This window comes from Gorilla gorilla, chromosome 2, assembly GCF_029281585.2.
Source record: "Gorilla gorilla gorilla isolate KB3781 chromosome 2, NHGRI_mGorGor1-v2.1_pri, whole genome shotgun sequence".
NCBI classification, from domain to species: domain Eukaryota; kingdom Metazoa; phylum Chordata; class Mammalia; order Primates; family Hominidae; genus Gorilla; species Gorilla gorilla.
Window position 1 is genome coordinate 111,112,104 of NC_086017.1, and position 14,022 is coordinate 111,126,125.

Consider the following 14,022-nt stretch of genomic DNA (forward strand, 5'->3'; position numbering starts at 1 on the left):
TGTTTAGTAAATACTGAATGTATAGAAGTCTTCTGTTTCTTTCCCTTCTCTCTCAACAGACTAGGTAAGAAAACATGCTTAAGTGAAACTGTTATTCTTAATTTTCTTTAAACAACTGTCTTAAAGTTAAAAGACTGTTAGAAGGCCAGGCACAGTGGCCCATGCCTATAATCCCAGCACTTTGGGAGGCCGAGGCAGGCAGATCACCTGAGGTCAGGAGTTCGAGACCAGCCTGGCCAACATGGTGAAACCCTGTCTCTACTAAAAGTACAAAAATTTAGTTGGATATGGTGGTGCTTGCCTGTAATCCCGGCTACTCGGGAGGCTAAGGCAGAAGAATCGCTTGAAATCGGGAGGTGGAGGTTGCAGTGAGCCAAGATCGTGCCATTGCACTCCAGCTTGGGTGACAAGCTAAACTCCGTCTCAAAAAAAAAAAAAAAAAAAAGGCTGTTATAAAGCGTTTTGACTGTGTGTTTTCCTTGGGTTTTGGATCTGTGAACCAATGATTGTTAAAATAAGTATAAGGGAAAATATACTTTCATGTAGTTTTACTTCGTCTTTCTCTAAATGCACTAACATAGTATTATATATTTGTAAACAAGTGTTATGTCCAATAACAGCCCCTGACAGGCCCTCAGTAACTTTATTTTTAACATTTATTTTCTAGACCAGCTTTCAGTGCCAGAGGAGAAGGCAGCAGAATTACTTTTGGATATTGAATCTGTAATTACCTTTTATTGTAAATCACGTAACATTAAATATAGCACATCCCTTAGCTGGATATATCTACTGAAACCATTGGTGCATCTTCAACTGCCACGCAGCGATTTATACAACTGCTTTTATGCCATAATGAATAAGTACATTCCCAGGTAAAATATGATTCAGTTATTGTAGTTTTTAAAAGTGAATACAGGCCTGGTTTGCTTTGAGCTAAAGTTGCTAGATTTACTTTGGCGGTAAAGTAAAAGGTTCAAATAATGTTGAAGGTTGTTTGATCCATAATTGTTATTTTATTTTTGTGGTTATAAACATTTTTTAAAAGATTCTTTAGTTAAAAATGTATACTTCTGAAACAGTGGTTATACTGGGGTTGGAGTTGGGGAGGAAGTGGGGAGATTTAGGTCAAAAGGATACAAAATAGCAAATAGGTGTGATGAACAAGTCGAAAGACCTAATATACAATGTGGGGACTCTAGTTAATAATAGTCTATTATATTGAAGATTTTTGCTAAATAAGTAGATTATAGCTGCTTTTGCCACAGAGGGGAAATTGGGAATATGAGATGATAGGTGCATTATTTTGTTCCACAATAGTAACCATTTTACTATGTATGTGTTTTTTATAATGTGTTGTATAATGCACAGAAATTTATTTTTAAAAAATAATTTAAAAATTAAAAATTTCTAGAGTTCATATATATAATTCTTCCAGTTTATTTGGTGGTATCCCTATTTTAATTTATTTGCCTATAAAATAAAAATATTACAGTGTTCAGGTGAAAAGTAGAATTTCTGGGGTGTTACCTTATTGAGCTTGGAAGGAAGTCCTAGAAATATAGGCATTGAACAAGTAAATTGAAGTGTGCTGAATGTTAGAAAGGTGAAATATAGAGTGCTATGGGGATGTATAATGGGGGCAACCTAACTTACCTTGGAGGTCAGGGATGGCTTTCCCATGGTAAGTGGCATTTGAGACCAGACAGATGTGCAGGTGGTTGTGATGGGGGTTGTAGTGGGGGTCGTGGTGGTGGGCAGCACTCATGAGGCCAGAAAGAATTGTTGTAGTTCCCAGTGCAATAGATCAGATAGTTAGAATTTTAGTACCAAAAGAAACTTTAGACATAGTCTAGACTGGTGGCTTGGCTGTACAACCTTGAATGCACATTAGAACTATTGGGGGAGCTCTTAAAAATCCTAATGACTATTTGCATACATGAGTAATTAAATCAAAATCTCTTGGTGATGGGACCTAGGCATCAGTTTGTTTAGAGCTTACTAATTAATTTCAGCATGTAGCCAAGGTGGAGAACTGCTAATCTGGACCTTGATAGTTAACTGACTCTTATTTTTTACTACTTTCTATGTGATACCACACTGTATGAGGTATAAGTGTTTTGTATGGTTCTCTACCCTGGTTGCTTGTTAGAATCAACTGAAGCACTTTTTCTTTTTTTAAATAACGACTTTATTGAGATATAATTTATATTCCATAAAATTCACCATTTTAATGTGTACAATTCACTGGTTTTAATTATAGTCACAGAGTTGTACAGCCATAACCACAACCAATTTTAGAACATTTTATCACCCCAACAAGAAATCCCCTTCCCGTTAGTAGTCAACTCTCCATTTTCCCCCAAAATGGGGGGAATGATTGGTATTATTCTGTATATAAGGAATCATACCTTATATGTTTTTGTGACTGGCTTTAATGTTTAGCATTATGTTTTCTAGGTTCATATTGTATCATATATCTTATTTCATTTCTTTTTTTGCCAAATTTTTTATTGTATGCATATACCACATTTTATTTACCTATTCATCAGTTGATGGATATTTGGATTGTTTTCACTTTTTTACTATTATGAGTATGAAGCTGTGAACGTTCATATACAAGTTTTTGTGTAGATGTGTATTTTCATTTCTGGGATATGTGCCTACAAGGGGAATTGCTGGACCATATGGTAATTATGTTTAACCTTTTCTGGAATTGCCGGATTTTTCCGTAGCAGCTGCATCATATGTTCTCACCAACAGTCAGTGGAGATCCCAGTTTCTTCACATCCTCGTCAACATTTGTCTTTTTGATTATAGCCCATCCTAGTGAGTGTGAAGTGATGATACCTCATTATGGTTGTTGACTTGCATTTCCCTAATGGCTAATGATGTTGAGCATCTTTTTATGTGTTTATTGGCAATTTGTATTTCTTCTTTGGAGAAATGACTCTTTACCCAAAGTACTTTTAAAACATACTGGTCCCTAGAGTTTTGTTTTTTTTCCAATAAATCTTTTGCACTCCTGTTTTTTCCACAGTAAGCCTTCAAAGTTTCAAATATAAGTGGACTGCAAAGAACATAGGTATAGATATTTTTAAATCTCTCCAGGTGATTCTGATATGCACCAGGATGGAGAACCTCTGTGCTACCTTGAAGCCATACTGCTTTATATAAGGAAAACAGACTTAAAGATACCAGAAAACAAGGCTAAGGTCATGGCAGAGCCAAGACTTGAATTCATATTTAGGAGTCATTTTGTTGTACTAGGTCTCTCAACTGCCTATATTTTAGCACTTCTCATGGCCACCTCTTGCTCTAACAGCTAGCAATAGCAAGAGACAAGATGTCCCAGCTTTGCCTCTGGAGAATGGTGGTGATGGTAGTTAGGAACAGTGGGGAAAGACTTTTGCATTATGCTTTGTAACATACTGTGTTGTCAGGTTTCTCTAGTTATTGCTTCCATGACTTCCATATGGAACAGCCCTCCAGCCAGGGCCAGCATTAATAGCCCTGGAAAGAACCCCGAGCCCCACAGAATGCTGCTGGAACTCCATTTTAACATATCTTTTTTTTTTTTTTTTTTTTTTTTTGAGACAGAGTTTCACTTTGTCATCCAAGCTGGAGTGCAGTGGCACAGTCTCAGCCCACTGCAATCTCTGCCTCCTGGATTCAAGTGATTCTCATACCTCAGCCTCCTGAGTAGCTGGAATCACAGGCATGTGCCATACCTGGCTAATTTTTGTGTTTTTAGTAGAGATGGGGTTTCACCATTGGTCAGGCTGGTCTTGAACTTCTGACCTCAAGGGATCCGCCCAACTCGACCTCCCTAAGTGTTGGGATTACAGGCGTGAGCCACCACTCCCAACCTAACATATCTTCTTCTTTTTAATTATTTATTTATTCATTTAGACAGAGTCTCGCTCTGTTGCCAGGCTGGCGTGCAATGGCGTGATCTTGGCTCACTGCAACCTCCGCCTCCCAGGTTCAAGCGATTCTCCTGCTTCAGCCCCCGAGTAGCTGGAATCACAGGCGTGTGCCACCACACCCGGCTAATTTTTATATTTTTAGTAGAGATGGAGTTTTACCATTGGCCAAACTGGTCTCAAACTTCTGACCTCAAGTGATCCGCCCCCTTCGGCCTCCCAAAGTGCTGAGATTACAGGTGCAAGCTACCGCGCCCAGCCTTTTTCTCTTCTTTTTTTGAGACAGGGTCTCACTCTGTCACCCAGACTGGAGTGGAGTTGCACGATCTCGGCTCACTGCAACCTCCATCTCTTAAGCTCAAGCGATTCTCCTGCTTCAGCCTCCCAAGTAGCTGGGTTTAAAGGTACATGCCACTATCACCAGGCTAATTTTTGTATTTTTGGTAGAGACTGGGTTTTACCACTAGCATGTCTTATTACAGTTTCACATATAAGATGGCAGAATCCCGTCAAGCACAGTGCCTTGTACTTCAGAGCAACGTTGCAGTATACAGTTGTTAAATGAATAATTGCTGTTGCAGTGGCTGACTCTCAGAGATGCCCCACTTTTTCAGAAGATGAGATCATGAACTAGGCAATTGTTTCCATAGTGTATGCCTCTACTCACTGTGTGTTCTGCCTTAGCATTCTTTTGCCTTGCATTTATACAGTAGGGTAAGTATTAAGACTAAGGAGGAGGTAGTCATACCAGTATGAATCTAGTTCTGTGTCTGGGCATCTCAATTGCCAACCTGGGGCCTTTTCTATAAAACTTCCTTCCACCTGCAGTATCAAAAAGTGATAGATTGAGAGTCATACAAATCCTGACATTGACCTCACATCTTAGATTTTAGAAATTATTTTTATTTTTCCCTTTGAATTACATTGTAAAACATTTTTTTTTCTTTTTTGATAACAAGATCTTACTATGTTGTCTAGGCTGGTCTTGAAAACCTGGTCTCAAGTGATCCTCCCTCCTCAGCCTCCTGAGTAGCTGGGACTACACGTACATGCCACTCTGCCCTGCTTAAAACACTCCTTATTAATGCTGTCATGTTAAAACTGTGAGGCCAGGTGCAGTGACTGACACCTGTAATCCCAGCCACTTTGGGAGGCCAGGGCAGGCAGATCACTTGACCCCAGGAGTCTGAGACCAGCCGAGGCAACATAGTGAGACCCTGATCCTACAAAAAAAATTTTTTTAATTAGCCAGGCATGAGGGCATGCATCTGTAGTTCCAGCTACTCAGGAGGCTAAGCGGGGAGGATCACCTGAGCCCAGGGAGGTCGAGGCTGAAGTGAGCCATGATCCTGCCACTACACTCCAGCCTGGGCAACAGTGAGACCCTGTCTAAAAAAAAAAAAATTTAAAAATTTAAAAAAACTGTGTCATTCATTTCATTGACTTTTTTACATGAGGCTTTTTACTTCATTTTCTTTACAGTTTGCTTTTTTAGAGATGGGACCCCTACAAAAATACCACTTGTTGAAATATTGAGTTAGATATGGAAGGGGGGCAGTATGGCATAATGACTTAAGGTCCAGTTTCTGTATACAAGTCTTAGCTCCATCACTTCTTAGCTATTTTACCTTCAGTGAGCTACCTGACTTCAGTTGAGCCTCAGTTTTCTCATCTGTAAATTGGGTATATATTTCATAGGATTGTTTGATAAAATGTAAGATAAAATGAAATAACTTTGTAAAATGCTTATTACATTGTCTGGCACATAGTATTTCCTCAAAAAATAGTTGACTTTTATTATGATGGCCTGTGCTTTGACCTGTTTATAAGTTTTTGCTGATTCATTAGATACATTCTTGCTTCCTTCCCTTGTAATAGTAGAATGTATCTCAGTACAAAAGCTGAATGGAGTAAATTTATAGAATTGAGGAATTAGTGAAGCCTACTGGTCTAACTGAAGATTGAGTTAGTCAGCATCTTGTTAACAGTAACACCATACTTTAACCAAACTGTCTGGAAGTAACTGTGTTTTCAGTATTGCTTTTTGTTTTTAACTGTACGGGTTAAAAAGTAACTACCTCTGGCCCGGCATGGTGGCTCATGCCTGTAATCCCAGCAATTTGGGAGGCCAAGGAGGGAGGATCGCTTGAGCCCAGGAGTTCGAGACCAGCCTGGGCAACATGAAGAAACCCTGTCTCTACCAAAAATACAAAAATCGCCTGGGCATGGTGGATGTACCTGTAGTCCCAGCTGCTTGGGAGGCTGAGGTGGGAGGGTGGTTTGAGCCCAGGATGCAAAGAGGTTGCAGTGAGCCGAGATCACGCCATTGCACTCCAACCTGAGTGACAGAGCTAGACCCTGTCTTAAAAAAACAACAACAACAAAAAAAACCCAAAAAACATGTAATTATCTCCCTATATCCAGTAAGATCCACTACCAAATATCTGGTATCTTTTAAGAGTTTTTTTCCATGAAGTATTCTGTTTGAATTATCACAAACATGGACACAAGAAAATGAGCTAATGTGAACATAATAGTATCTAACAAATCCTCTGGGCTCGAAAGGTTTTCTAAGAGTGCTGTGTATGTGGGAGTTAGAAGATAAGGCTTCTGAATTTGAGATCAGGGACTGAGCATGGAAAGAGGAAATAACTATACTTCCTGAGGAGTGAGTCTAGTTCATGGACCACATCTGGAACTGCTCCAAGGGTTTGTCATCTCTGGGCTCAGATGCTTGGGTGCCTGGGTAGAGGGACAGTACTTTTCAGATTAAGCCTGTGAGTGGCTGCTGTGACCCGTGGTGGAGGAATCTTCTTAGAGCTGAGCAGGCTGAGATGCTTCCTGAGATGATGACTAGAAACTGTAGGAAATCCATGGCCCAAAATGCATCTGTAGGTGCTTTGTAATTATTTCTAACTTTTATTCTAGGTTTAGGGGTACGTGTGCAGGTTTGTTATATAAATAAATTGTGTGTTACGGGGGTTTGGTGTACAGTTTATTTCACCACCCAGGTAATAAGTAGAGTACCTTCTTTCTACTTTTGAAGTCTCTGACAGGAAAAGGTAATATTTGTTTTTAAAAAGCCTTTAGATAAAAATGTTAATGTACATGTTTAGTGCCTTTTACTTTAAAACAACATTCAGATTCAATTTTTCCATTTTGCTCTCACAATAACCCTTTGAAGTAGGACAGTTATTGAACAAGATGAGTATTTTGGCACCTTCTGGAATTTGCTCTGAGGAGTTGGTACTTGGGCCGCTTCAACAGTTTTTAAGGCCATTATTTCTGAAATGTTCACCTGCCCATTTCAGACTTGTACTTTGCTAAAGGACATTCCTGATTGAGTATATAAACTGTGGAGCTAACCTGAAGCCTAGTTTCTAGAAGTTCCTCTTTTTTGGCAGAGAAGGAAGGACTCCCCAGATCTCCTTTTGGGATCTCAGCCTTATCAAAATAACCTAAATTTGTTTTCAGTGATCCCTGTAGTTCTCTCACTGGAGTGCTGCCTGGGTTCACCTGTGAGAATGTCCCTAGAGTGGCTTTAGACCTACTGTTTCTACAACTTTTGTCAAGTCAGGGACATTGAAAAAGGTGTTAGCAAGAGACCTCTGCCTGCTACTGTCAGGTAGGCTTCCAGTGAATGCTGTGGAGGGTATAGCAGGAAGATTGGTTACTGATGTGATGATTTCTGATCTGTTAATGCAAAAAAATTTTGCTTCTCTTGTCTTCTAGGGATTGTTCCCAGAAAGGGAGACCATTTCATCTCTTCAGGTTGCTCATCCAATACCATGAGCCTGAGCTTTGTTCTTATCTTGATACAAAGAAAATTACTCCAGACTCCTATGCACTCAACTGGGTAATAAAGTGAAAGTAGGAACATTTAATGAAAAATAGATTTATATAAAGCTCTAGTTAGGTGGGTTTTTTTTTTCAAGGAAGAGAAAGAAAATTCCTAATTATAGATCATTACTGTTTAAACCAAAGGGGTAAAATTATTGGCATTTCAAAATAACTTTTTTTGCTCTTCACTCGTGTTAGTTCAGCTTATTTGATATGAAGTTCACTTTTATTGTTTTACATGTATGTGTAAATGTAACTATTTACAACTAATTACAAATAAATATTACAACTCATATTTACATATATGTAATAAATATGAATATGTACATGTAATATATGATACATATATCAGTTCAATTGAGAACTTTGTTTAAATTGTTGATGGTGTGTATAAGAATTGGTATACAGTCACAAGGAAAATGACTTAAGGTTATCAAATGGTTAATATAAAAGAATATAAAGTATAACGCAGTGCTCTATCATTCTGTATTTGTATTTTCAATGGGAAGTCTTACTTTAGGTCAGTGGTCCTTAAACCTTTTGGTGTCACTCTTAAAATTTGTTGATGATCCATATGGATTATATTGAGAAGTTGTTAAAACTAGACTAGGCGCAGTGGCTCATGCCTGCAATCCCAGCACTTTGGGAGGCTAAGGAAGGTGGATCACTTGATGTCAGAAGTTTGATACAAGCCTGGCCAACATGGCAAAACCCATCTCTACTAAAAATACAAAAATTAGTCGGGTGTGGTGGCGTGTACCTGTAATCCCAGCTACTTGGGAGGCTGAGGCAGGAGAAATCACTTGAACCTGGGAGGCGGAGGTTGCAGTGAGCCAAGATTGCACCACTGCACTCCAGCCTGGGCAACAGAGTGAGACTCTGTCTCAAAAAAAAAAAAATTAAGGAATTTTAAATGTTTATTAATTTATTTAAAAGTAATTATAAATTTATTACATGTTGATATAAATAGCCTATTTTAAAATAAACAACTATTTTCCAAAAGAAAATTAGAGTAGTGGCATTGTTTTATATTTTTGCAAATCTCATTAATGTTTGGCTACATCAAAGATGGATTATCATATCTGCTTTTTTTTTTTCTTTTTGAGATGGAGTTTCACTCTTGTCGCCTAGGCTGGAGTGCCATGGCGCAATCTTGCCTCACTGCAACCTCCGCCTCCCAGGTTAAGCGATTCTTCTGCCTCAGCCTCCCGAGTAGCTTGGATTACAGGTGCCGGCCACCATGCCCGGCTAATTTTTGTAATTTTAGTAAAGACGGGGTTTCACCACGATGGCCAGGCTGGTCTCGAACTCCTAACCTCAGGTGATCCGCTCACTTCAGCCTCCCAAAGTGCTGGGATTACAGGCCTGAGCCACCACACCTGGCCCTTATTTCAATCTGTGATAATATCACATATCATGTAGGCGTTGGAAAATTCTATTGTTCATTTTCGAGGGAATATATATGAAAAAGGCAGGTAAATTCTACATATTTGTGTAACAATATTTTTGACCTTACAGATCCTTTGTAAAGAATCCTGGGGACTTCTACGAGGTCCCCAGACCACACTTCTGGTTAACTGCTGCTCTTCTGGTTAACTTGAGATCTTTCTAAAACAATGATTGGGTCCTAGGAGACTATATGTTCATATTCTTTTATTATGTATTACGTAACTTTTCTTCAGGAAGAATCCCATTTCTTCCCGTTATTAACTGTGTGATCTAAGACAGCCTCTGAGCTTCAATTCCTCATCTGCAAAGTGGAAATAATAGTACTGTACCTACTTCAGAGGATGATAGCATGAGTTAACAATCAGGAAATGGGTAATTGGAGAATTCTAACTGGTTTCACTTCTGGGCTCATTAAATCTCAAACCTCAGTAACCTGTTCTTTAATTCCCTCTTGGCCACAGTCTTGTCAGTTTTTTGTTTTTGTTTTTGAGACGAGGTCTTGCTCTGGTCTCTCAGGCTGCAGTGCAGTGGCACAGTCTTGGCTCACTGCAAGCTCCACCTCCCGGGCTCAAGTGATTCTCCCACCTCAGCCTCCTGAGTAGCTGGGACTACAGGCATGCACCACCACACTTGGCTAATGTTTTAATTTTTTTGTAGAGACAAGGTGTCTCCATATTGCCTGAGCTGATCTCGATCTCCTGGGCTCAAGCAATCCTCCCACGCAGGCCTCCCAAAGTGCTGGGATTACAGGTGCGAGCCAAGCCTAGTCTTGTCAAAACTGTAGCTTCTCTGAGATTCATATGTTGCCACTGAATCTACCTATTTATGTTAAAGTAGTAAACTATTTTTCTTAAGCATTTTAATAATTAATAGAGGTCTCTCTGCCTAGGAAATGCCATTTCTGATGCCAGAGCTCTGAATTCGTGCTGATAGCTGGAGGTTTAAACTGAGTGGTTTCTCTTCAGCTGATATGCCAGATTGTTTGTTTGTTTGTTTGTTTGTTTATTTTTTTGTGAGACGGAGTCTCACTCTTTCACCCAGACTGGAGTGCAGTGGCACGATCTTGGCTCACTGCAAGCTCCGCCTCCTGGGTTCACGCCATTCTTCTGCCTCAGCCTCCCGAGTAGTTGGCACTGCAGGCTCCCGCCACCACACCCGGCTAATTTTTTGTATTTTTATTAGAGACAGGATTTCACCATGTTCGCCAGGATGGTCTCGATCTCCTGACCTCGTGATCCACCCGCCTCGGCCTCCCAAAGTGCTGGGATTACAGGCGTGAGCCACTGTGCCTGGCCTCAGATAGTTTACTCTTGCTACTAGTATCATGTTGATGAAATAGAGTTTTTTAAGTATCATGAGATGAAACAATTAAAAAGTAATTCCTAAACCACTGTGAGCAATGCAGTGGTAACTTTCGTTGAGCTAAGTGAGCTTAAAGATGACTGTGTATTGCTATTCTGTTTGTACGTACCTCTTCTAATCTGTGTTTGTAATCGTAATTTTTAAAGCAACCACAAAAAACATTAGTAGCATTATGTATTTTAAAAGCCTTGTGGTCAAGTGTGATGGCAATTACATGGGCTGTGGAATCTCAGGCTTTTTTCTGTTCGCAACACCACTCACTAGCTCTGTGAGCTTGAGAAAGTAAAGTAATCCAAGTTCCTCACCTGAAAAAAATGGGGAGTAATTGAAATCTACTTTCTCACCTGTAAAATGGGGAGAAATGTGTTTACTTTCCAGGCCTGTTTTGAGAATTTAAATCAGAGATATTTTTAATGATACGTGATAATAGTTTAGTATTAGCTTAGTATTGCACACCTGTTGTGAGAATTTAAGTAAGAGATATTTTTAATGATATGTGATAATAGTTTAGTATTAGCTTAGTATTGCACAAAGAGTGCACTAAATATATGTTTTCCCGTTAATTCTCTTTAGCTGTTAAAAATGTTTTAAATTTAAACTTGTAGATGGAATTATTTCTGTATCTAATGAAAGTTGAATGATCTAAAAATATTACTTCATGCAACTTAAAACACAGTTGGGCTGTAGAGTTGCTTATAAATTAACAACTTTTAGCTCCTGAAATTTATTGAAGGATATGAATGTTGTTTAATTTTTTTTGTTTTTTTTGTTTTTTTTTTTTTTTTGAGACAGAGTCTCACTCTGTCACCCAGGCTGGAGTGCAGTGGTGAGATCTCTTCTCACTGCAACCTCTGCCTCCCAGGTTCAAGTGTTTCTCCTGCCTCAGCCTCCCAAGTAGCTGGGACTACAGACACGTGCCATCCATCATGCCTGGCTAATTTTTGTATTTTTAGTAGAGACGGGGTTTCACTATGTTGGCCAGGTTGGTCTCAAACTCCTGACCTCAGGTGATCCACCCACCTTGGCCTCCTAAAGTGTTGGGTTTACAGGTGTGAGCCACTGTGCCCGGCCTAATCTCTTTCAAGTGATGTACAAGTGAGCTTTGGGAGCAATTCATATTTATATTATGATTAAAGTTTTATTAGCTGCTCTTAAATTACCATGTTTGATCCTCACAATTACCTTGTAATTTAAATACTGTGCTGTTATTATATTGTAATTATTTTAGTTACTCTTATGGAGCTCAGACTATAATTATGCTAGTTATGCTATGGCAAAGATATGTGCTAGTTACTTTAGGTATTCTTTTCACAATAGTAGTAGAAGATGGGTAGCATTATTCCTCTTTTTTACAGAAGTAAAAATGGAAGCTTTAAAGAGGTTGACATGTCCTAAGTCACACAGTTAATATGTGGCTCCATTGTCCCTTGAATTCACATGTTTTGCCTTTGGATTTCATACACTAAGATTAAGGTATGCATTAAATATCAGGTGCAGATAATTTGATGTAATGTTTCTTATTCATTTGCTTTAATACTTTTAAGAGAACAAGTCACCTCCAGTGGTTTATGTCTCTCATTTCATTTCCTGATTACAGCTTGGAAGTCTTTTTGCATGTTACTGTTCCATTGAAGTCACTCAGGCAATATGGGATGGATATCTACAACAAGCAGATCCATTTTTTATTTATTTCTTAATGTTAATTATCCTTGTTAATGCAAAGTAAGTATCTGGTTGGTTAGATTTTTTTTCCTGTTTTCTCAGGGTGCTCTGTTAATATTTAACTCAAATTGATTTGATTCCCTTTTACAGAGAAGTTATTTTAACACAAGAGTCAGACAGCAAAGAAGAAGTTATCCGTAAGTATCATTTAATGTAGTGAAAACATTTCAGGTCTCTTTATCTGTGTAAGTTACTCAGTTTCCTCATTCGTAAATTTAGGAGATAAGTCTAGAAGAGCTCTGAGGCTCCATTCAACTCTCAGATTATATAAACACTCTCCAGGTACAGACCTTAAAGACTATTTTCCTTTATTTTGCCATCTTCATTCATTCCTTCATATTTGTTCACTCTTTCATTCCTTTCCATATACTATTTCATTAGTTTCACTGTTCGAATAGATTGCCCTCCTCTGTTCCTCCCTACCCATCCTTAATTTACCTTTCAATACTCAGTTTATATGATATTTCAATTGTGAAACCTTGGTTCTCCTTTTGGATTCTCCCCACCATATCCCCCACATAGAGATAGTTACTTCCTCTCTATATTCCCTGGCACTTTGTTCTATCTGTATAATAATGTTTATCTTACTGTATTATAGTGATTTATTTTTATTTTTTCACACAAGACAAAGTTCTTTAAGTCAGTAACTATTTCTTAGGCATTTTTTATGTTCAGGGGCCTTGGCATTTCTTCATATATGTTTAATAAATAAATCATAGAATTCTAATTAAGGTTAATGAATTTGATTTGATTGCCTGGCACTGTCCTTCACTGACAAGAGATTTACATTAACAGTTTCAGCTCATTTGGAGAAATCCACTTTTCCACAAGTCACTGTAAAAGCACCACTGTTGAGACTCCATTTGCATAGTATTTATGATGAAGATATTTCGGCTCTGATACATAAACAATATTTGCATTTTTCACAAACTACTAAATATTATGTCTATAATATTTCAGAGTTCTTGGAAAATACTCCATCCAGTCTGAATATAGAAGATATAGAAGACCTTTTCTCTCTGGCTCAGTATTATTGCAGCAAAACACCAGCTTCTTTTAGGAAGGTATAAGACCAGAAATGACCAACTATTTTGTATTTCATATTTTGTACATTGTTTTATTACTTTGTATTCACTTTAGTTAAAATAGGTTGTCAATTTTTTCTGTTTCTTTATGTGTTGTAGTTTTGTGTGATTTTTTTTTTTCATCTCTGTAAATACCCTCCCTAGTGGAAGAACAGACAAGTTAAAAAGATAGTAGAACGCATCTTACCTCTCTTCTGATTATTGTTATTTCTGATCATAAGAAAATTGACTGAGATATTTTCTAAATTAGTGCTTTCTTGACTTTAAAAATTATATTACAGGGCCGGGCGTGGTGGCTCACGCCTGTAATCCCAGCACTTTGGGAGGTCAAGGTGGGTGGATCACGAGGTTGGGAGATCGAGACCATCCTGGCTAACACGGTGAAACCCTATCTTTACTAAGAAATACAAAAAATTAGCCGGGCGTGGTGGTGGGCGCCTGTAGTCCCAGCTACTCGGGAGGCTGAGGAAGGAGAATGGCGTGAACCCAGGAGGTGGAGTTTGCAGTGAGCTGAGATTGTGCCACTGCACTCCAGCCTGGGCAACAGAGTGAAGACTCTGTCTCAAAAAAAAAAAAAAAAAATTATATTACAGTAGTAATCCAGTGGAGGAGGTAGAGTTTTGCTACTTTTCTCTGGAGTT

General features: G+C 38.6%; 1 protein-coding gene across 7 annotated transcripts in view; it reads left to right on the plus strand.

The window, feature by feature from the left end:
- Positions 1–14,022, plus strand: part of TBC1D23 (TBC1 domain family member 23) — an 83,401-nt gene that overhangs the window by 40,662 nt on the left and 28,717 nt on the right. For all 7 annotated transcript variants that reach the window (XM_055383545.2, XM_055383548.2, XM_055383546.2 and 4 more), the window contains 5 exons: positions 668–872; positions 7,656–7,779; positions 12,172–12,296; positions 12,387–12,433; positions 13,257–13,360. In XM_055383545.2, the coding sequence (XP_055239520.2) occupies positions 668–872; positions 7,656–7,779; positions 12,172–12,296; positions 12,387–12,433; positions 13,257–13,360 (605 nt within the window). The remainder of the gene's footprint in view (positions 1–667; positions 873–7,655; positions 7,780–12,171; positions 12,297–12,386; positions 12,434–13,256; positions 13,361–14,022) is intronic.